Source organism: Scomber japonicus, chromosome 10, assembly GCF_027409825.1.
Source record: "Scomber japonicus isolate fScoJap1 chromosome 10, fScoJap1.pri, whole genome shotgun sequence".
Taxonomy (NCBI): domain Eukaryota; kingdom Metazoa; phylum Chordata; class Actinopteri; order Scombriformes; family Scombridae; genus Scomber; species Scomber japonicus.
The window spans coordinates 1,583,306-1,604,789 of NC_070587.1; the positions used below are offsets into that span (position 1 = coordinate 1,583,306).

The 21,484-nt window shown below is 43.8% G+C and overlaps 1 protein-coding gene across 1 annotated transcript in view; it reads right to left on the reverse strand.

Annotated features, from left to right (window-relative positions):
• LOC128366644 (thrombospondin type-1 domain-containing protein 7A) overlaps positions 1–21,484 on the reverse strand; it is a 230,626-nt gene that overhangs the window by 90,013 nt on the left and 119,129 nt on the right. The window contains 3 exon segments of the mRNA XM_053327378.1: positions 1,925–2,028; positions 11,153–11,288; positions 12,912–13,027. Coding sequence (XP_053183353.1) covers positions 1,925–2,028; positions 11,153–11,288; positions 12,912–13,027 — 356 coding nt within the window.

Below are 21,484 nucleotides of genomic sequence, written 5' to 3' on the forward strand. Positions count from 1 at the left end.
ACTACTTTATACCTCCAAAGTCCAATCCAACACATTTTAGAGGATGCAACTGTTTCTCAGGTAGAGTTAAAGACATTACAGAATCAGACTTCAGGCAAAACATAAGCTTATAAAATATATACATTTACAATATTGCTTACCAGTATTGTTATACATCTCTAACATGCACAATAACAGCACGTAATATACTTAAGGTTATTCTGCCTGCAGGTTCTTTCAGTCTTCACAGTTTTTACACTATAGTACATTATACTATAATACACTTAACTATTTAAGCATTTTTGCCTTGTGTTTTAGCTTCATAAATCCATAATTTATGGTAATTTCAGACTTCAGAGCAACAACTTTCCCTCCCTCTGACTGGTGAAATGACTTTGATATGTAAAATGGTTGGAGCGCTCCTTTAAGTAAGAAATAACATACATCTTCCATTCCAGGTGAGATACATGCAATCATATAGACAGTCAGAGGGGAACTAAGGAGTTAATGAAATACATCAGAAGCGTATAATTCAGATTAGATCTCATGGGCGGCTAAATAACAATGATGAGCACAGCAGACACACAAATGCATCTCTACCTCAATTGGTTTGAAGCTCACGAGTCAATGCATCTTCGCTTGCATCATCCCATTCTTTGTACTTTCAATAAAAGGGTATTACTTGTGTTGGTGCAATATTTCATTTTTCTTGTGATGCAGGCTTTCTGCAGGGCTCTACCATCATAGAGAAATCAATCTCTATGCACATTTTATTTTTATTTTTTTTGTCTTGCTGAACCCACGTGGGCACGCACAATTGGTTTGGAAAGCCTTCGTCTGGTGGTGTGTGAGGTCAGCTTTTATCTTATGAGAGAGTGTGTGTGTGTGTGGATGAAAGAGAGAAAAAGAGAGAATGAGAGAGAGACAATAGAACATCCTCTCAGATGTTTTGGAGGTTTTATAATGCTGCTATTTTTTTCTCTGTACAACATAATACGCTGTCAGGGGAAAAAAAAACACATACCCTAAAAGATAGCATGTCTCATTTGGTTTAAGTCAATGACAAAATGATTTGTGCCATTTAGAAGTGTCAGAGGTGTGAAAGCAAGTGCAGGAGGAGGGTCAGGGCATCAGGTGTCAAGTGGTATCAAATCACTGAAACGCCGCACAGAATTTGTAATATAACGGTGAATAAATCTAAAGTGGATCTTAAAAGTATTTTCATGAATAAACTGATTCTTCTGTCCATTAAGCTGGTGAAGAAGAAACAGAAATATAAGCACTAATAATGGCTTTCTATAGGAGCTGCAACATAATGAAATTGATCATTCTGCGTGACCCCCTGAAATTGGATTTTTTTATGAAAGCCTCACAGGACAATCCATCCTCTATATATATAAAAAAAAAGAAGGCAAGAGGAAATATGTTTTTAAAGAGGGGAAAGTCACACAACTCCTTTAAACTACTTGCCAATTATGCATGACACCCATATGAACAGGAGGCTGGGGTGGGTGAGGTGCAGCATCATCTCCCCATTTGATTAAAATTGCATGACAAGAGCCAGAGGAGGAAGAGAAAGAAAAAAAAACAGCGGTGATACAATTCAAACTTGTCAAGCGAGTCTCAAGAGGCTCGTGATGAGTTGTGAACACACTTCCTTCCCAAATTCACTGAGGATTAAAAAATAAATAAAAATAAATAGATGTTGATGTTGTTGATGTTTTTTTAGGCGTGTCAGCTTCAGTTTGCGTTATGTAAGCGCGGTGGATTTGATGTGTGCTCCAAGTAAATTGGCCCTTTCTCTAAAACCTTGGCACATCCATCTGCTGCCTCGTGGCTGCGATCCAGCTTCACCGCAACGAGCGAAAATTTAATTTACGGTGATTAGGAATGGTTGAGTGAAGATCCAGACAGAAATGGGAGATGAAGAGATTGGTTCTTATACCTCTTGTTTGAAGTCCTGGTCCACAGGTCTCCTGAGCACCGGTGCTGTCCTGTCTGAGGAACCATGGGACCAGCTGACACTTCCTCCATTTGTGGGTTTTCCACCTGGAATAAATAAAGGACAGCAGAGACACATCAATGCAACCACTGTGTCCAAGTAGTTCAATACAGTCCACACTCAAATCCATCGGGAGAAACTCACATTTTCTTATTATTATCAGCAAAACTTTTTCATTGCAGATATCACTGTAGATCTTTTACCCTGTTCCATAAAAAATAAGGAAGGAAGGAAGGAAGGAAGGAAGGGAATGAAATGAGTGAGGAAGGAAGGAAGGAAGGAAGGAAGGAAGGAGGGAAAGGAAGGAAAGGAGTAAGGAACGAAGGATGGAAAGGAGTAAGGAAGGAAGGAAGGAAAGAAGGGAATGAGTAAGGAGGAAAAGAAGAAGAAGGAAGGAAGGAAGGAAGGAAGGAAGGAAGGAAGGAAAGGAAGGAAGGAAAGGAGTAAGGAAGGAAGGAAGGAAGGAAGGAAAGGAGTAAGGAAGGAATGAAGAAAAGGAGTAAGGAGGGAGGCAGGGAGAGAAAGGAAGGAAAGAAGGAAGGATGGAAAGGAGTAAGGAAGGAAGGAAAGAAGGAAAGGAGTAAGGAAGGAAGGAAGGAAAGGAGTAAGGAAGGAAGGAAGAAAAAGGAGTAATGAGGGAGGCAGGGAGAGAGGGAAGAAGGAAAGAAGGGAATGAGTAAGGAGGACAAGAGGAAGGAAAGAAGGAAGGGAAGGAAAGGAGTAAGGAAGGAAGGAAGGAAAGGAGTAAGGAAGGAAGGAAGGAAGAAAAGGAGTAAGGAGGTAGGCAGGGAGAGAGGGAAGAAGGAAAGAAGGGAATGAGTAAGGAGGACAAGAGGATGGAAGGAAGGAAGGAAGGGAAGGAAGGGAAGGAAAGGAGGGAGGAAGGAAAGGAGTAAGGAAGGAAGGAAGAAAAGGAGTAAGGAGGGAGGCAGGGAGAGAGGGAAGAAGGAAAGAAGGGAATGAGTAAGGAGGACAAGAGGAAGGAAGAAAGGAGGGAATGTGATGGAAAAGATTTTTAAAAAAAGCAAATGAGGTTTTAATAATAATTATAATTTGCTTTATTGAAAAACACAAGATAGATATAAATTATAATCTCAACCTAAAAACTCTTACTGCCACAAATAGACCAAAACCCCACAATGCATTGATCCTTCTAACAAGTATTGTGTGTGTGTGTGAAGCCTGATATAGAGCAGCTTATTCCTCTGTGACACAGATCTACATTTCTGTCCAAAATGATCAAAACCACATCAATGAGCCCCCCCCCCCCCCATCGCTGTGCTGGGTTCCATGTTTCACTACACAAACCTGAGCACTGGAGTGGATTTTAAGTCCATCCCGCCGCACACACTCTTGCCACAAAAACTCTCTGGAGCGCACACAAATCTGCCAACAAATGCACTATTTATTCCTGTTTGATGTCTGTGAAGATTCTCAGTCATCCAGGTCACAGTTATCTGAGGAGGGTTGAATCGAGGGCAGTTGGACTCGGTTGTAGACACTTCGAAGACATTTCAGGCTCTCATCCGATCCGAGGAGCTTCTTCAGTCTGAGTAATGTTTGCTAAGAGCTGAATTCTCCAGCTGTTGGAGGATATTATTTGGCCTTTTAAAAATGAAGGAAGGAAGGAAGGAAGGAGTAAGGAAGGAAGAAAAGGAGTAAAGAGGAAGGAAGGAAGGAAGAAAGGAAGGAAGGAAGGAAGGAAGGAAAGGAGTAAGGAAGGAATGAAGGAAAGGAGTAAGGAAGGAAAGAAGAAAAGGAGTAAGGAGGGAGGCAGGGAGAAAGGGAAGAAAGAAAGAAGGGAATGAGTAAGGAGGACAAGAGGAAGGAAGGAAGGAAGGAAGGAAGGAAGGAAGGGAAGGGAAGGAAGGAGGAAAGAAAGGAGGGAGGAAGGAAGGAAGGAAGGTAGGGAATGAGTAAGGAGGACAAGAGGAAGGAAGGAAGGAAGGAAAGGAGGGAGGAAAGAAAGGAAGGAAGGAAGGGAATGAGTAAGGAGGACAAGAGGAAGGAAGGAAGGAAGGAAGGGAAGGAAATGAGGGAGGAAAGAAAGGAGGGAGGAAGGAAGGAAAGAAGGGAATGAGTAAGGAGGAAGATTCTCAGTCATCCAGGTCACAGTTATCTGAGGAGGGTTGAATCGAGGGCAGTTGGACTCGGTTGTAGACACTTCCAAGACATTTCGGGCTCTCATCCGATCCGAGGAGCTTCTTCAGTCTGAGTAATGTTTGCTAAGAGCTGAATTCTCCAGCTGTTGGAGGATATTATTTGGCCTTTTAAAAATGAAGGAAGGAAGGAAGGAAGGAAGGAAGGAAGAAACAGTCAAAATGAGATGGGGTCAATTTGACCCGGGAGGACGACAGGAGGGTTAAACAAGGCAGTGTGCATCTGAGCAGTTGATACTTTTAATGAGAGGAGACTGTTAAACAGACACAGTATGCATGTGTAGAGGAAGGAAGGAAGGAAGGAAGGAAGGAAGGAAGAAAAGGAGTAAAGAGGAAGGAAGGAAGGAAGAAAGGAAGGAAGCAAGGAAGGAAGGAAGGAAGGAAGGAAGGAAGGAAGGAAGGAAGGAAAGGAGTAAGCAAGGAATGAAGGAAAGGAGTAAGGAAGGAAAGAAGAAAAGGAGTAAGGAGGGAGGCAGGGAGAGAGGGAAGAAAGAAAGAAGGGAATGAGTAAAGAGGATAAGAGGAAGGAAGGAAGGAAGGAAGGAAGGGAAGGGAAGGAAAGGAGGGAGGAAAGAAAGGAGGGAGGAAGGAAGGAAGGAAGGAAGGAAGGGAATGAGTAAGGAGGACAAGAGTAAGGAGGACAAGAGGAAGGAAGGAAGGAAGGAAGGAAGGAAGGAAGGGAAGGGAAGGAAAGGAGGGAGGAAAGAAAGGAGGGAGGAAGGAAGGAAGGAAGGAAGGGAGGGAATGAGTAAGGAGGACAAGAGTAAGGAGGACAAGAGGAAGGAAGGAAGGAAGGAAGGAAGGGAAGGAAATGAGGGAGGAAAGAAAGGAGGGAGGAAGGAAGGAAGGAAGGGAATGAGTAAGGAGGACAAGAGGAAGGAAGGAAGGAAGGAAGGAAGGGAAGGAAATGAGGGAGGAAAGAAAGGAGGGAGGAAGGAAGGAAAGAAGGGAATGAGTAAGGAGGAAGATTCTCAGTCATCCAGGTCACAGTTATCTGAGGAGGGTTGAATCGAGGGCAGTTGGACTTGGTTGTAGACACTTCGAAGACATTTCGGGCTCTCATCCGATCCGAGGAGCTTCTTCAGTCTGAGTAATGTTTGCTAAGAGCTGAATTCTCCAGCTGTTGGAGGATATTATTATAGGACTTTTAAAAATGAAGGAAGGAAGGAAGGAAGGAAGGAAGAAAAGGAGTAAAGAGGAAGGAAGGAAGGAAGGAAGGAAGGAAGGAAAGGAGTAAGGAAGGAATGAAGGAAAGGAGTAAGGAAGGAAAGAAGAAAAGGAGTAAGGAGGGAGGCAGGGAGAGAGGGAAGAAAGAAAGAAGGGAATGAGTAAGGAGGATAAGAGGAAGGAAGGAAGGAAGGAAGGAAGGAAGGAAGGGAAGGAAAGGAGGGAGGAAAGAAAGGAAGGAGGGAGGAAGGAAGGAAGGGAATGAGTAAGGAGGACAAGAGGAAGGAAGGAAGGAAGGAAGGAAGGAAGGAAGGAAAGAGGAAGGAAGGGAAGAAAAGGAGTAAGGAGGGAGGCAGGGAGAGAGGGAAGAAAGAAAGAAGGGAATGAGTAAGGAGGACAAGAGGAAGGAAGGAAGGAAGGAAGGGAAGGAAATGAGGGAGGAAAGAAGGAAGGAAGGAAGGAAGGGAATGAGTAAGGAAGGAAGAAAAGGAGTAAAGAGGAAGAAAGGAAGGAAGGAAGAAAGGAAGGAAGGAAGGAAGGAAGGAAAGGAGTAAGGAAGGAATGAAGGAAAGGAAGGAAGGAAGGAGTAAGGAAGGAAGAAAAGGAGTAAAGAGGAAGGAAGGAAGGAAGAAAGGAAGGAAGGAAGGAAGGAAAGGAGGAAGGAAGGAAGGAAGGAAAGGAGTAAGGAAGGAAAGAAGGAAAGGAGTAAGGAAGGAAAGAAGAAAAGGAGTAAGGAGGGAGGCAGGGAGGCAGGGAGAGAGGGAAGAAAGAAAGAAGGGAATGAGTAAGGAGGATAAGAGGAAGGAAGGAAGGAAGGGAAGGAAAGGAGGGAGGAAAGAAGGAAGGGAAGGAAAGCAGGGAGGAAAGAAAGGAGGGAGGAAGGAAGGAAGGAAGGAGGGAAGGGAATGAGTAAGGAGGACAAGAGGAAGGAAGGAAGGAAGGAAGGAGGGAAGGGAAGGAAATGAGGGAGGAAAGAAAGGAGGGAGGAAGGAAGGAAGGAAGGAAGGAAGGGAATGAGTAAGGAGGATAAGAGGAAGGAAGGAAGGAAGGAAGGAAGGAAGGAAGGAAGGAAGGAAGGAAGGGAAGGAAAGGAGGGAGGAAAGAAAGGAGGGAGGAAGGAAGGAAGGAAGGAAGGAAGGAAGGGAATGAGTAAGGAGGACAAGAGGAAGGAAGGAAGGAAGGAAGGAAGAGAAGGAAATGAGGGAGGAAAGAAAGGAGGGAGGAAGGAAGGAAAGAAGGGAATGAGTAAGGAGGAAGATTCTCAGTCATCCAGGTCACAGTTATCTGAGGAGGGTTGAATCGAGGGCAGTTGGACTCGGTTGTAGACACTTCGAAGACATTTCGGGCTCTCATCCGATCCGAGGAGCTTCTTCAGTCTGAGTAATGTTTGCTAAGAGCTGAATTCTCTCCAGCTGTTGGAGGATATTATTTGGCCTTTTAAAAATTAAGGAAGGAAAGGAGGGAAGGAGTAAGGAAGGAAGAAAAGGAGTAAAGAGGAAGGAAGGAAGGAAGAAAGGAAGGAAGGAAGGAAGGAAGGAAGGAAAGGAGTAAGGAAGGAATGAAGGAAAGGAGTAAGGAAGGAATGAAGGAAAGGAGTAAGGAAGGAAAGAAGAAAAGGAGTAAGGAGGGAGGCAGGGAGAGAGGGAAGAAAGAAAGAAGGGAATGAGTAAAGCCCAATTTCCACTGAGTCCGGCAGCGGCGCGTTACAGCTGCGCCGCGGTCACCGGAGCTGATAGGTAACACTATAACCAATGAGAGTATCTCCACCGGGAACGTTTCAGCAGCGTGTCAGCAACGTCTCAGCAGCGGCTCCCGCGCCGCAGCGCTATGGATAGGTAGCATTTCTATTTTTGACGGAGCCGTTGCCAACTCGCGACAAGCTCAACAGAGCAGATCGCACCAGACAGGAAGTCCGACACTGAATCAGCAAAATAAAACTTCCGTTTTTCAAAATAAAACAACCCGTTCAGCCTCCCGATCGTATTTCAGCAACAAACAGGAATAAACCAGACAGATAAAGACTCCATCTAGCTACGTAGCTACTGACAGATGGGATGAGTACATAAATCAAAGAAAATTACCAAATCAACCAAAATTGAGCAAGTTAACAAAACCGGGCCATTTAGTTGTGCTGCTACTACAGTAATTACTGTAGACTAAAGGCACTCGTTCGGGTTTGATTGTGCTGCCGTAATTACTGTATTAACAGAGCAACTTCATTTTAAAAGGCAGCTTTCTCTCCCAGAGCTCCGCTGCTGTAACGCTCCCGGTGTGAGTTGACGCCGGGCAGAGGACGGAGCTAAACCGTAGCACAGCCGTTCCGCGCCGCTGACGGACCCGGTGGAAATCCCCAGTAAGGAGGATAAGAGGAAGGAAGGAAGGAAGGAAGGAAGGAAGGAAGGAAGGAAGGAAGGAAGGGAAGGAAATGAGGGAGGAAAGAAAGGAGGGAGGAAGGAAGGGAAGAAGGGAATGAGTAAGGAGGAAGATTCTCAGTCATCCAGGTCACAGTTATCTGAGGAGGGTTGAATCGAGGGCAGTTGGACTCGGTTGTAGACACTTCGAAGACATTTCAGGCTCTCATCCGATCCGAGCTTCTTCAGTCTGAGTAATGTTTGCTAAGAGCTGAATTCTCCAGCTGTTGGAGGATATTATTTGGCCTTTTAAAAATGAAGGAAGGAAGGAAGGAAGGAAGGAAGAAAAGGAGTAAAGAGGAAGGAAGGAAGGAAGAAAGGAAGGAAGGAAAGAAGAAAAGGAGTAAGGAGGGAGGCAGGGAGAGAGGGAAGAAGGAAAGAAGGGAATGAGTAAGGAGGATAAGAGGAAGGAAGGAAGGAAGGGAAGGGAAGGAAAGGAGGGAGGAAAGAAAGGAGGGAGGAAGGAAGGAAGGAAAGAAGGGAATGAGTAAGGAGGACAAGAGGAAGGAAGGAAGGAAGGAAGGAAGGGAAGGAAATGAGGGAGGAAAGAAAGGAGGGAGGAAGGAAGGAAGGAAGGGAATGAGTAAGGAGGACAAGAGGAAGGAAGGAAGGAAGGAAGGAAGGAAGGAAGGAAGGAAGGGAGGAAAGAAAGGAGGGAGGAAGGAAGGAAGGAAGGAAGGGAATGAGTAAGGAGGACAAGAGGAAGGAAGGAAGGAAGGAAGGAAGGAAGGAAGGCAGGGAAGGAAATGAGGGAGGAAGGAAGGACGGAAGGAAGGAAGGGAAGGAAATGAGGGAGGAAAGAAAGGAGGGAGGAAGGAAGGAAAGAAGGGAATGAGTAAGGAGGAAGATTCTCAGTCATCCAGGTCACAGTTATCTGAGGAGGGTTGAATCGAGGGCAGTTGGACTCGGTTGTAGACACTTCGAAGACATTTCAGGCTCTCATCCGATCCGAGGAGCTTCTTCAGTCTGAGTAATGTTTGCTAAGAGCTGAATTCTCTCCAGCTGTTGGAGGATATTATTTGGCCTTTTAAAAATGTATGTATTCATGACCTGTTTTTAAAAAGATTTACATTTTTAGTAGGAACTAATAGGCGACACAGAACTCAGTGCTGGTTTTGGTGCTTTCATGGGATTTGTTGAGAACATGGAAACTATAGAATAATACCAGCTGTGTTATTTTAGGCCCCTCGAAAAAAACATTAAATTATCTAAAAACTGTATGAATCCTGTTATGACTGGTCATATTTTAGTTTTGGTCTGTTTGTGTGCCCTGTGTTTCTTTTGGTTCTTTTCTTAGGCTGGCTTTACACGACAACGCTCCCGGGTGAAACCGACAAAATATTTTATCAGATGTTCGTTTAGACGGCGACGGCGTTTGGGGCTTAAAAACGCAAAAAAATGAACCCACCCTCCAGAGTGGAAATCTTAAAGACGCTCCACCGTCGCGTTCCCGTCTAAAGGGTTGAAAACGCAAAAGTGTGCTCTGAGCTGCTCACGCTGGCTATCCTCGCATACGCGTTGACGTCATATCCATGTAACCCTAACCCCCCCCCCAACCCTAACCCTAACCCAGTACAGCCAAACAATAACAAACATGTCGGATTATTTCCATCAGTCAGACATTCAAGTGGCCTGAGCTGCTTTGATAGCTATTCGGGAGTCCTTTCACCAAATAAGCCGAGTAATTACTGATATATCAGAACAGAGAAGGCCAATTAATTACCTACGGCAATTGTTGGATGCTCCAATTCGTCGTAGGCGAACCAGACAGTTATGGATAAGACCCGGGAGAACCAGTCTATGGTGGGCGCGCTCTTGGTGTTGTTGTATGGCAGTGCTTCACAGTACCACCTAGCTACCTGGCATACATACTACATCACATTTCACACACTTTTGCGTCACCGTGTGCAGATTTCCACCCAAAGACGCTCGTCTAAACACGAAATAAAAAGTGGGAACGCAACGCCACTTTTGCGGATTGTGTTCAAATCGTTGTCGTGTAAAGCTAGCCTTAACAGGCAAATATCTGTGTGCCGTCGCGATGCTGTGATTGATTGACGAGGTTTGCATCCTGGCCTGCGATTGGCTGCAGCTAGGAGGGGCCAGCTATAAAAGAGCCAAGATGACGGCAGTCTGGTGGCAGCAGGCAAATCCCCGTCCTCCTCCTCTCCCAACTGGGCGCACTTTTGCTTCTGTCTTGGTTTCTTTGAAAGTAGATATGGGTTGTATAGTTTATGTTGAGTAGTAAGGATGGACTGCCAGTTTTGGTTAATCTTGTTTTCTCCTGTTTATTTAGGCAGGGAGTTAAGTTCTTGTCATCTGTTTTCTTAAAGTAAAGCCCAATTTCCACTGAGTCCGGCAGCGGCGCGTTACAGCTGCGCCGCAGTCACCGGAGCTGATAGGTAACACTATAACCAATGAGAGTATCTCCACCGGGAACGTTTCAGCAGCGTGTCAGCAACGTCCCAGCAGCGGCTCTCCAGGCCGCAGCGCTATCAACAGGTAGCATTTCTATTTTTGACGGAGCCGTTTCCAACTCGTGACAAGCTCAGCAGAGCAGATTGCACCAGACAGGAAGTCAGACACTGAATCAGCATAATAAAACTTCCGTTTTTCAAAATAAAACAACCCGTGCAGCCTCCCGATCGTATTTCAGCAACAAACATGAATAAAACAGACAGATAAAGACTCCATCTAGCTACGTAGCTACTGACACATGACATCAGCACAAAAATCAAAGAAAATTACCAAATCAACCAAAATTGAGCAAGTTAACAAAACCGGGCCATTTAGTTGTGCTGCTACTACAGTAATTACGGTAGATTAGCTACTACAGTAATTACTGTAGACTAGCTACTGCAGTAATTACGGTAGACTAGCTACTACAGTAATTACTGTAGACTAGCTACTACAGTAAATACTGTAGACTAGCTACTACAGTAATTACGGTAGACTAGCTACTACAGTAATTACGGTAGACTAAAGGCACTCGTTCGGATTTGATTGGGCTGCCGTAATTACTGTATTAACAGTGCAACTTCATTTTAAAAGGCAGCTTTCTCTCCCAGAGCTCCGCTGCTGTAACGCTCCCGGTGTGAGTTGACGCCGGGCAGAGGACGGAGCTAAACCGTAGCACAGCCGTTCCACACCGCTGACGGACCCGGTGGAAATCCCCAGTAAGTTTCTTATTTTTCAGATAGGATTGTTTTGTTTGTTATTTTGGCCTTGGTCCACTCTGAAGTTCGATTGTGTATTCTATCTATATCTATACATTTATTTATTACTTTGTATAAATAAATATTTTTCCTTATACACAATTATTCGCCTGTGGTTATTTGGGAATTGAGGAAGATGGGGCCAACTCAGGTTATGCCCTAGGCACCCCTAGACTGGGGCGTAACAATCCTCAATCTGGATTACTGTCATGTCTTTACCTGAAACCTGGACAGACTTTAGGGACCTCACAGTCTTTCTCCTCCTCCAGCACCTCTGGACACTCCTGTCCTCCGTTGGATGGCAGCTGGATGATAAGACGTTTCCTCGATTGCTTTCTCTTCACGGCGTTACCAGCTGAACAAACACAGACAGACAAATATGGAATCTGAATAAGAAACGCCCGCTGCATCGGGAAGTGATGAGAAAAATGTCAAAATGATGATAAGCAAGGCTGCTGCTCTGTTCTAGTAGTTCTTGAAGAATGAGCTTGGAGACCGGTATTGGCAAATCGAATTGGACAGCTATCATAAAAAAACATGCGTGTCTGATGACTCGAGGATATCAAGCCAACAAACAATGATGTACAGAAATCCCATTAGACTTTGGAATTGACTCAGATGAAATTTATGGCATTTACATGAGTGGAGATGCCCTTGAGTAGTTCATTAAAATGAAACGAGCCTCTGGATAGTCCTGAAACTGGCTTTACACATTAACACGTGGGGCGAGGTGTAATTCTTCTGCACAAGGTGAAGATATCAGCAGCATCAAATTAAAATGCACGGCCATCAGTGTGCACGTGGGTTCAGAATGAAGAGATTTATGCTACGCTGTCGTACGGAGAGGTCAGCGTCGAAATATGGACGATAATGATTTTCAGCTGTAAATCAATTTAATGTATTCACTACTTCTCAACAGCTTGGGTAACGGCTCTGTGACAAAGGTGACCTCATGTGAGCCGTGTTTTTCTATCGCAGCGTGAAAACAACAACAGTAAGAAGCACTCGCTGACACTTGTAGCCGCGGGGCGAGTCCACTTGCCAGGCGCACTTAAAAGAGGTCGACCCAAAGGTTGTCTTACATGCCAATCTGTCAAATTAATTATGTGTAACGAGACACGAGCGCACTTTGGGGTAGTTAATGTGTCTAACACTGTGCTGAGGGTCTCATCTCTGCAGTTTTTACCACAGGATAAAATTAAACTTGTCTCTGTGTATATATATCTAGACTGGGAGAGAGAATTAAACCAGGCCTGTTTAATTGATTATTATTATACTATAGTTCATCATTACATCTATTATGCCAAATATGTGTCAGAAATCCCTGCCAGGAACATTGTTTTCTAAATTAATTAATTTTAAAAGCACCAAAGCCAGATAGAAAATGTTAAAAAACCTAAAAGAAAATGTGTTAAAATGTGTATTAACCCTTTATAGGACACTCATTGAAAGGAAGGGAGGAAGGAAGGAAGGAAGGAGGGAGGAAGGAAGAAGAAAGGGGGATGGAGGAAGGAAAGAAGGAAGGGAAGAGAGAAGGAGGGAGGGAGGAAGGACAGATGGAAGGAAGGAAAGGAAGGAAGGAAGGACGGGGGAAGGAAAGAAGGAAGGGAAGAGAGAAGGAAGGAGGGAGGAAGGACAGATGGAAGGAAGGAAAGGAAGGAAGGAAGGACGGGGGAAGGAAAGAAGGAAGGGAGGAGAGAAGGAGGGAGGGAGGAAGGACAGATGGAAGTAAGGAAAGGAAGGAAGGAAGGAGGAAATAAGGAACGAGGGAGGGAGAAAGGAAAAGAGGAAGGGAAGAAAGAAGTCAGGGAGAAAGGGAAGGAAAGAAGGAAGGAAGGAAGGAAGGAAGGAAGGATATTTTGGGATATTTACAGAAGTTACCAAATATAATTATTTGGCCAATAAAGGGTTAAATCATATTCTGACAGCTGGGCCATTTCAGCTTGCAGGCAATTTCATTTTATTTCTTCCACTCTACCTGCGTCACATGTAACAGGGCAGGGAGTCCAGTCGCTGAAAGGGGTCACGATGCAGTCTTTCTTGCAGGGCAGCTGACACGGTCGTACTGTGCTGGGGCGGGGGCCGTCTGGACACCTGGGCAACAGAAACACACACACACACACACAGCGGGACTGTGGAGTAACATGGCTGGAAACTCTTCACAAATTCACCAAAACAGAACAGCGAGATCTCAAAGGCTGAAAGAGGGAAAGAAAAAAAAAGGGAAGGGAAGGAGGGGAGGGGGGGTTTGGAGTGGTACTGTAGATTCTTGCTCAGTGGGGTTTTTTTTGGGAGACAGATGAATCTCAGACAGCACAATGATGATGAAAAACTTACCCACTGTAGAAACAAGCTCAGGTAAGAAAAAAAGAATACTGAATAGATCTCTCAAGCTCTTTGGCTTCAGAGTCATCTACAGTAAGGACCAGATACAAACCCCCAAATCATGGGTTTGGATTTCTGCCCAGTTTAAGCCTGTTTTCAACATCCTAAATTACAAAAAAGAGAGAAGGGAAATCCCATAATGTCTCCCTGAATGCACAAATTAAATCCTGGTTTTGTTTATGGGCACTTATCCACTTAAAGGAAGCAACTTTGAACAATTAAGCTTGAAATCTGACCTGTCTACTAAACAAGAAGTAAATGAGCAGTTTGGTCAGTAGAAGATCTTTGATACCATCTTTACATTGAACATTATTTTGTGTGGCTTCCTTGTTAGTTAACTTTATACATTTCCAGTACAATTTTGGTGCTGGGAATATTTATCCAGACATTAAAGCAGGGGTGTCAAACATGCGGCCCGTGGGCCAGAACCGGCCCTACGAGGGGTGCAATCCGGCCCACTTTCCTTCTTGTGTTCTTTTCTTTCCTACCATCTGTCCTTCCTTCCTTTCTTCCTTATGTCCTTCCTTCCATCTGTCCTTTCTTCCTTCTGTCCTTCCTTCCATCTGTCCTTCCTTCCTTCATTTCTTCCTTCTGTCCTTCCTTCCATCTGTCCTTCCTTCCTTCCTTCTGTTCTTCCTTCCTTCCTTTCTTTCTTTCTTCTTTCTGTCCTTCCTTCATTTCTTCCTTCCATCTGTCCTTCCTTCCTTCCTTCATTCTATCCTTCCTACCTTTCTTCCTTGGGTCCTTCCTTCCCTCCTTCCTTTTGCCTGTCTTTCCTTCCTTCCCTCCCTTTGTTCCATCTACCTTCCTTGCTTCCTTCCTTCCATTTGCCTGTCTTTCCTTCCTTCCTTTCTTCCTTCCTTCCCTCCATCTTTTTAATGATCCGGCCCACATGAGATCAAATTGGTCTGTATGTGGCCCTTGAATGAAAATGAGTTTGACTCCTCTGCATTAAAGCATCACTTTGGCCAATAAGAAAAGAGTAAATGCAAAAGACTGAAACCAGGACTGACGAAAAAAAAAGGTCTTTAATCACGACGTGCAGGCAAGAACAGAAAAAAGAGCAGAAACACAGGAAGGACAAGATGACTGAACAGAATAATTAACTTAACCTTTGTGTCGTCCTCCCGGGTCAAATTGACCCGTCTGTTTTGACTGTTCTGTCTTTCTTCCCTTCCTTTCTCCCTCCCTCCCTCCCTCCTACCTACCAACCAACCAACCTACCTACCTACCTACCTACCTTCCTTCCTTTCACCTTTCCATCCTTTCTACCTTCCTTCTTTCCTCCCTCCCTCCTACCTTCCTTCTTTTGTCCGTCCTTCCTTCCTTCCCTCCTACCTTCCTTCCTTCCTTTCTCTCTTTCATCCTTCCTTCCTACCTACCTACCAACCTTCCTTCCTTTCTCCCTCCCTCCTACCGTCCTTCTTTTGTCTGTCCTTCCTTCCTTCCCTCCTACCTTCCTTCCTTTCTCCCTTCCATCCTTCCTTCCTTCCTCCTCCCTCCCTCCTACCTTCCTTCTTTTGTCCGTCCTTCCCTCCTTCCCTCCTACCTTCCTTCCTTCCTTCCTTCTTTCTTTCTTTCGTCCGTCCTTCCTTCCTTTCCCCCTTCCATCCTTCCTCCCTCCTTTCCTTCCTTCTTCCTCCCTTCCATCCTTCCTTCCTCCCTCCTTCTTTCTTCCTCCCTTCCATCCTTCCTTCCTCCCTCCTTTCCTTCCTTGACTTGAGGACAACAGGAGGGTTAAATACATATGGGGTAATTAAAAATGAGGCACAGGTGAAACACATGGAGTTATCATCCAAGGAAATAAAGCTAACAAACACAAGGAGAGAATTTCAAAATAAAAGAGGAACTAAACGGAAACCTATTGTCCTGGTAGGATGTGACATTCATATATATTTATATCTACGATGACTCAACTGACAATTAACCCTCCTGTTGTCCTTGAGTCAAGGAAGGAAGGAAGGAAGGAAAGGAGGGAGGAAGGAGTGAAGGAAGAAGGATGTAAAAGAGGGAGGAAGGAGGGAGAGGAAGAAGGATGTAAAGGAGGGAGGAAGGAGGGAGAGGAGGGAGGGAGGGAAGAAGGAAAGAAGGAGGGAGGAAAGAAGAAAGGAGGGAGGATGGAAAGAAGGAAGAAGGAAGGAAAGAAGAGAGGAAAGAAAGAGAGAAGGAGGGAATGAAGGAAAGCAGGGAAGGAGGAAGGCAAGAAGGAAGAAGGAAAGGAGGGAGTAAAGAAAGAGAGAAGGAGGGGATGAAGGAAAGCAGGGATGGAGGGAGGAAAGAAGGAAGGGAAGAAGGAAAGAGGGAACAGTCTAAACGGACGGGGTCAATTTGACCCGGGAGGACGACGGGAGGGTTAAAACAGTGTCTGGTAGAAATAATAAAACATATTATATATCTAAATTTAGGTTTGGGCATAGCTTTCATACAGAATGCAATTATTCTAGGCACAATCTAGGGCAATAAAAACTGATGAAAACCTCTGTAATCACATTGAGTTTATGAATATATATATATAGATATATATATAGATAGATAAGTTGGTTTCTGGCTGACAGGACTTGAGTGATATTTACAGATGAGTTGGAGGTGGCCCTACAGAGCAACATAGCCATGACAGGAAATGTTTAGCAGATCAATACACAGAGGTGTCAAACTCATTTTCATTCAAGGGCCACATACAGACCAATCTGATCTCATGTGGGCCGGATCATTAAAAAGATGGAAGGAAAGAAGGAAGGAAGGAAGGAAATAAGAAGGGAAGGAAGGAAAGACAGAAGGAAGGAAGGTGGGAAGAAAAGGAGGAAGGACAGATGGAAGGAAGTACAGAAGGAAGAAAGGTAGGAAGGACAGATGGAAGGAAGGAAGGAAAGAACACAGGAAGGGAAGTAGGCCGGATTGGACCCCTCGACGGGCCGGATCTGGCCCACGGGCCACATGTTTGACACCCCTGTTTTACATGATTCCTCTCTGCTGAGGAAACTGTACGACGAGGCTAAAGCCAGCAGGCTGTCCTCAGGATAGAAACTCCCTTGTTTCAGCCGGTGAGTGATAATCCTTTATATAGCACAGAATTCAGGGTCAAGCGGAGGTTTTTCGAACAAGGGTTATAGTTAATCTTCAGTCATTTAAGCACCCATGGTCCCCCCCCTCTGTGCATACTACTGGACCAAAATAAATAGGTCAAGATAAACCTGCTGAAAGACATCTTGTAATCTGATCCCAACAACATCACCACAACGTCTCCCGATCCCATAGAAGGATATTGCTGCTCTGTTTCCTCATCCTATGGCTGACACCGCCATCATCTGGGTCAGGTTTAATGTTGCTATGAATGAGTGTTCTCCTCTGGGCGTTCCACACTCGTTAGTACGGTGTTATCAGGGAACCGATAGGGAGCCTCACAGGCAAAATGTAATAATATAACAGCAACACACAAGGAGAGATTTATTTTTGTTACCAATAGACAGAGCTAAATCCCTCTCAAGCGGAACAAATCCTCTGGTGTCTTCATACAAGTGAATGGTCTCCAGAAAAAAAAAAAAAAAAAAAAAAAAAAAGAAACAGCTGCCAGATGCAAGCAGGGAGAGCAGGGAGAGCAGGGAGAGCAGGGGGAGGATACATTTACATTTTCGAACATTGAGTTGATGATCACGTCTGTAAAGTGAATGAACAGGTGTCTATACATGGAGGACGCTTCAACAGGACACGAGGCTGGTAAAGACTCAGCCTGTGTGAACCGAGAGATTGCAGAACAGGATTTTTTTTTTACCAATTTAATATATGAGGCTATTTTTACCCCGTAATCTCTACAGTCTGTGGAGAGATCAAGAAGCTCTTTATCAGGGGAAACCTGGCGTAGGATGAAGACAAAAATAAACAGCATACATAAATCTGCAAGATCTAAATACCATTGTATATAGAGCACAGAGAAATATATTATTCATTGTATAAGTGGTCCAATAAGCAGGAGGCCAATATTAAATCTGCTGGCTCATGAATCAAACTAATTTAAGTCTCAGCAAAAAACAGAATAAACACTACTTTATATTTTATTTCCCTCAAAATGATTTTTTGGCTTGAGTTTGAAATCACGACAATAAATCAATTTACTTTACTGCCAGCTTCTCTTCCTGCGAGCATCAAAAAGGAGGTACGTTAACTAGCTCCACAAATACTACAATTTCTGCAAATGTAGTATAAAATGTAAGTTTATTATCTATGAAAGTGATCTCTATTGTAAATGTAAATGTATTACCATGTTAGGTTTGAGGGATCAGAGCCATGAGGCACTGAGAGATCTAGGATGGAGCGGATTAAACCTTTGACCTCGTTATACTCCCCCCCCCCCGCGCTACTCAAAAATGAGAAATGTCTGAGGATGAACTACACTTCACTACTTGTCTGAGATCTTAACCCTCCTGTTGTGTTCGAGTCAAGGAAGGAAGGGAGGAAGAAGGAAGTAAAGGAAAGAAGGAAGGAAGGGAGTAAATGAAAGAAGGAAGGGAGGAAGGAAGGACGGAGGAAAGAAGTAAGTAAGGAAGGAAAGTAGGAGGGAGGGAGGGAGGGAAGGAGGAAAGAAGGTAGGAGGGAGGGAGGAAGGAAGGAAAGATGGACAGAGGAAAGAAGGAAGGGATGAAGGAAAGACGGAGGAAAGAAGGAAAGAAGGAAAGAAGAAAGGGGGATGGAGGGAGGAAAGAGAGAAGAAGGAAAGAAAGAGAGAAGGAGAGATGGAAGGAAGGAAGGAAGGAAGGAAGGAAGGAAGAGTCAAAACAGATGGGTCAATTTGACCCGGGAGGACGACAGGAAGGTTAAAAAGGACATAGGGAATAAAAACAATATTCCTATTTAGATAAGACACCACAGTTTTAAAAAAAAGAAATGCAGCTTCACTTTTGCCTTTGATCCAGGAAGAGCACACTCTGCATAGCAAAGTAAACCTCAGAGGACTAAAAGACCAATTTCCGAAGTGCAGATTGCCTGGCTTTAGATTTCACCCTTCCAGCGTCTATACACACACACACACACACACACACACACACACACACACACACACACACACACACACACACACACACACACACACACACACACACACAAACACACACACACACACACACACACACGAGACTCAGGCGCCTCAAACAAACGATGTTGTTTCGTGACTTCTTGTGGTCAAGTGATTTCTGACAGATGTTTGTAAAGTGGTCCAGACTGAAGTGGTGTTGTGCTGTTACGGTGGCACGAAAGGATGGAGGGTTGGGTGTATGAAATATGTGACTTGTGCACAGCAGGAGACCGCTCACTGTGCATATCATACTTACAAGCTATTCATTTAGTATCTATTCAATACCAAAAATACATTTAAAATAGGGCTGTCAGCATTATTTTTTTTAAATCTCATTTTAATGTTGCAAGCCTTTTTGTCCCTTCTACTCCCCCGTAGACGGCTCCTCTAGCTGTAGCGCTATGCTTTGAAGTGGCCTCCTGCAGTAAACCTACCGCGCTGATGGAAAGTAAGAGAGCTACTGGACTTTTGAACGGCTTGTTTAACTTTAAAACACTTCCAGACGCTTCAGTTGACAAGTCAAAAGTAAAATGCAACCTGTGTCAAACGGAGTTTAACTACCACCGGAGTACGTGGAGTTTGAGTTAGCACCTCCACGCTAAACACCCAGGTGCAGCCAAGCCAGCCTCAGCTCCACCAAAGGTCAAATAATGAAACTATATAAATACTAAACGTGGGTGGCTGCGTCTCTCTCAGTAAGAGTTTGGTGATAAACAGCCATGACACATATAACCAGCCCGAGTCACATGACTGTTGAAACCTGTAAGACATGACAAGTCAAAGAAAATGACCCCACTAAACTTAATTTATCACCTCAGTCTTTTTCAATACAGCATGATGTTAGCTGGTTTGCTTTAGGGCAGAGGAGTCAAACTCATATTCATTCAAGGGCCACATACAGACCAGTTTGATCTCATGTGGGCCGGATCATTAAAAAGATGGAAGGAAGGAAGGAAGGAAGGAAATAAGAAGGGAAGGAAGGAAAGACAGACAAAAGGAAAGAGGGAATAAATGTAGGAAGGAAGGTCAGATGACAGGAAGGACAGAAGGAAGGAAGGACAGATGGAATAAATGGAGGAAGGAAGGAAGGAAGGAAGGAAGGAAGGAAGAAAGGGAGGAAGGACAGAGGGAAGGAAGAAAGGAATGAAGAAAGGAAGGTAGGAAGGACAGATGGAAGGAAAAAAGGAAGGTAAGAAGGACAGATGGAAGGAATGAAAAAAAGGATAAAAGGAAGGTAAGGAGGAAGGAGAGATGGAAGGAAGGACAGAAGGAAGAAAGGAAGGAAGGAAAAGAACACAGAAAGGAAAGTGGACCGGATCGCACCCCTCGGCGGGCCGGTTCTGGCCCACGGGCCGCATGTTTGACACCCCTGCTTCAGGGAGTGGCTACTTTGCAATTGACAAGTTGTTACCATGGCAATAATGTTGATTACGTAATGTTAACATGGCGTAACCCCAGATACAGTACAGGTACAGGTAAATGTGTAGATGCTGCTTTTGTGTTAATTGTCACATTTTGATGACCTAAAAAAATCTTGTCCAGCATTAGGTTGTGTTTTATATCAGCTATTCAGTTTTTAGGGTAGGTACATTTTGTTTTAATGGTTATAAATCTGCATCATTAGCACATCACAGCTAAGCATAGACTGTGTTAATCAAGCAAGCAGCTAGTGCTATAGGGACAGGTCCACCCTATTGTCCAAATATGGTCACTTCTGACGGTCAAACCACCGTCGAGGCAGATGTTCTCCCACTCTGAGTCTGGTTCTGAGGTTACTTCCTGTTAAAAGGGAGTTTTTTCTCTCCCCTGTTGCTCATGTGGGAATGTTGGGTCTCTTTAAAGTTAAAACCTGAAGAGTTCGGTTTAGAACCTGCTCTATGTGGAAAGAGCCTTGAGATGACTTTGTTGTGATTTGGCGCTTTATAAATAAAGATTGATTGATTGAAACTCTGCGCTTCAAAACAGCAGTGAGTGACATCATGATCACTACATCCATATATTTTCCAATGTATGTGATAAATCCACAGTCCTTCATTTGTGCAAAAGAATATTCAAAAATTAATGTGAAGCTTAAATGAAGATTAATCGATTTAATATAGAGAAAAACTGTTTCTATCCTTCCACTGCAGCTCAACAAAGAAACACTATCCAGGTTAAAGTACTAAAAGTACAAAAGCTATCCTTTAACCCTTAAACAGGCAGGAGTGGAAAATTAGATGTAAAAAATCCTAATGTGATGTCACTAGTTATGTCATTTGCACCTAAAGTAAAACATTTCCTTCATATTTTTAATATATTTTGGATTTTATGAGTTGTATCTCCACCAGGATGCTTTGCCCTTATTAAGGTATAAAATGGTGATAATGGTAAAAACACTTAAATGTGTTATTTAACATAGTAAAGTGATACATTCTGCTCATTAATATCACACATACTAGTTTATAAACTGATTTTTATCATTTCTATCAAAGTATAAACCTACAACAAGCTTCAATTCTACCAATTAAAGGCTCATATACAATTAAACAACCACCTTAACCAATCATGCTCCTTAAAGAGTCTCCTGGTGCACGCTGCCTGTTTAAGGGTTAAGTCTCCATGTCTGACTCCTACATTTAGATTTAGGTAGATGTTTATTTTCACCTCTTTTTTTAAAACAATCTTAACACACACACACACACACACACACACACCTTTCACTCCTATTTTCTTTTCCTATAATCCCCTCAGTAGCCAACGTGTGTGTTTGAAGTGTTTTACATAGATCAATGAGATGACTTGTAGCAGGTTTCCCTCTACAGAGAGAGAGAGAGAGAGAGAGAGAGAGAGAGAGAGAGAGAGAGAGAGAGAGAGAGAGAGAGAGAGAGAGAGAGAGAGAGAGAGAGAGAGAGAGAGAGACAGAGAGAGAGAGAGAGAGGGTCATATTAAACAGGCTGTTAGGAGTCTAGGGCTAATATTTGATGCTATAACCTCAGTTTTAAAGATCAAGTCTCTCAAGTGTCTTTCAGGTCAAGGTATTCTCTAAAGTTATATCATTTTGATCAATTCCTGAAGAGACTGACATGTTTTTATCTATTCTTGGTTTGATTATTGGAATGAAC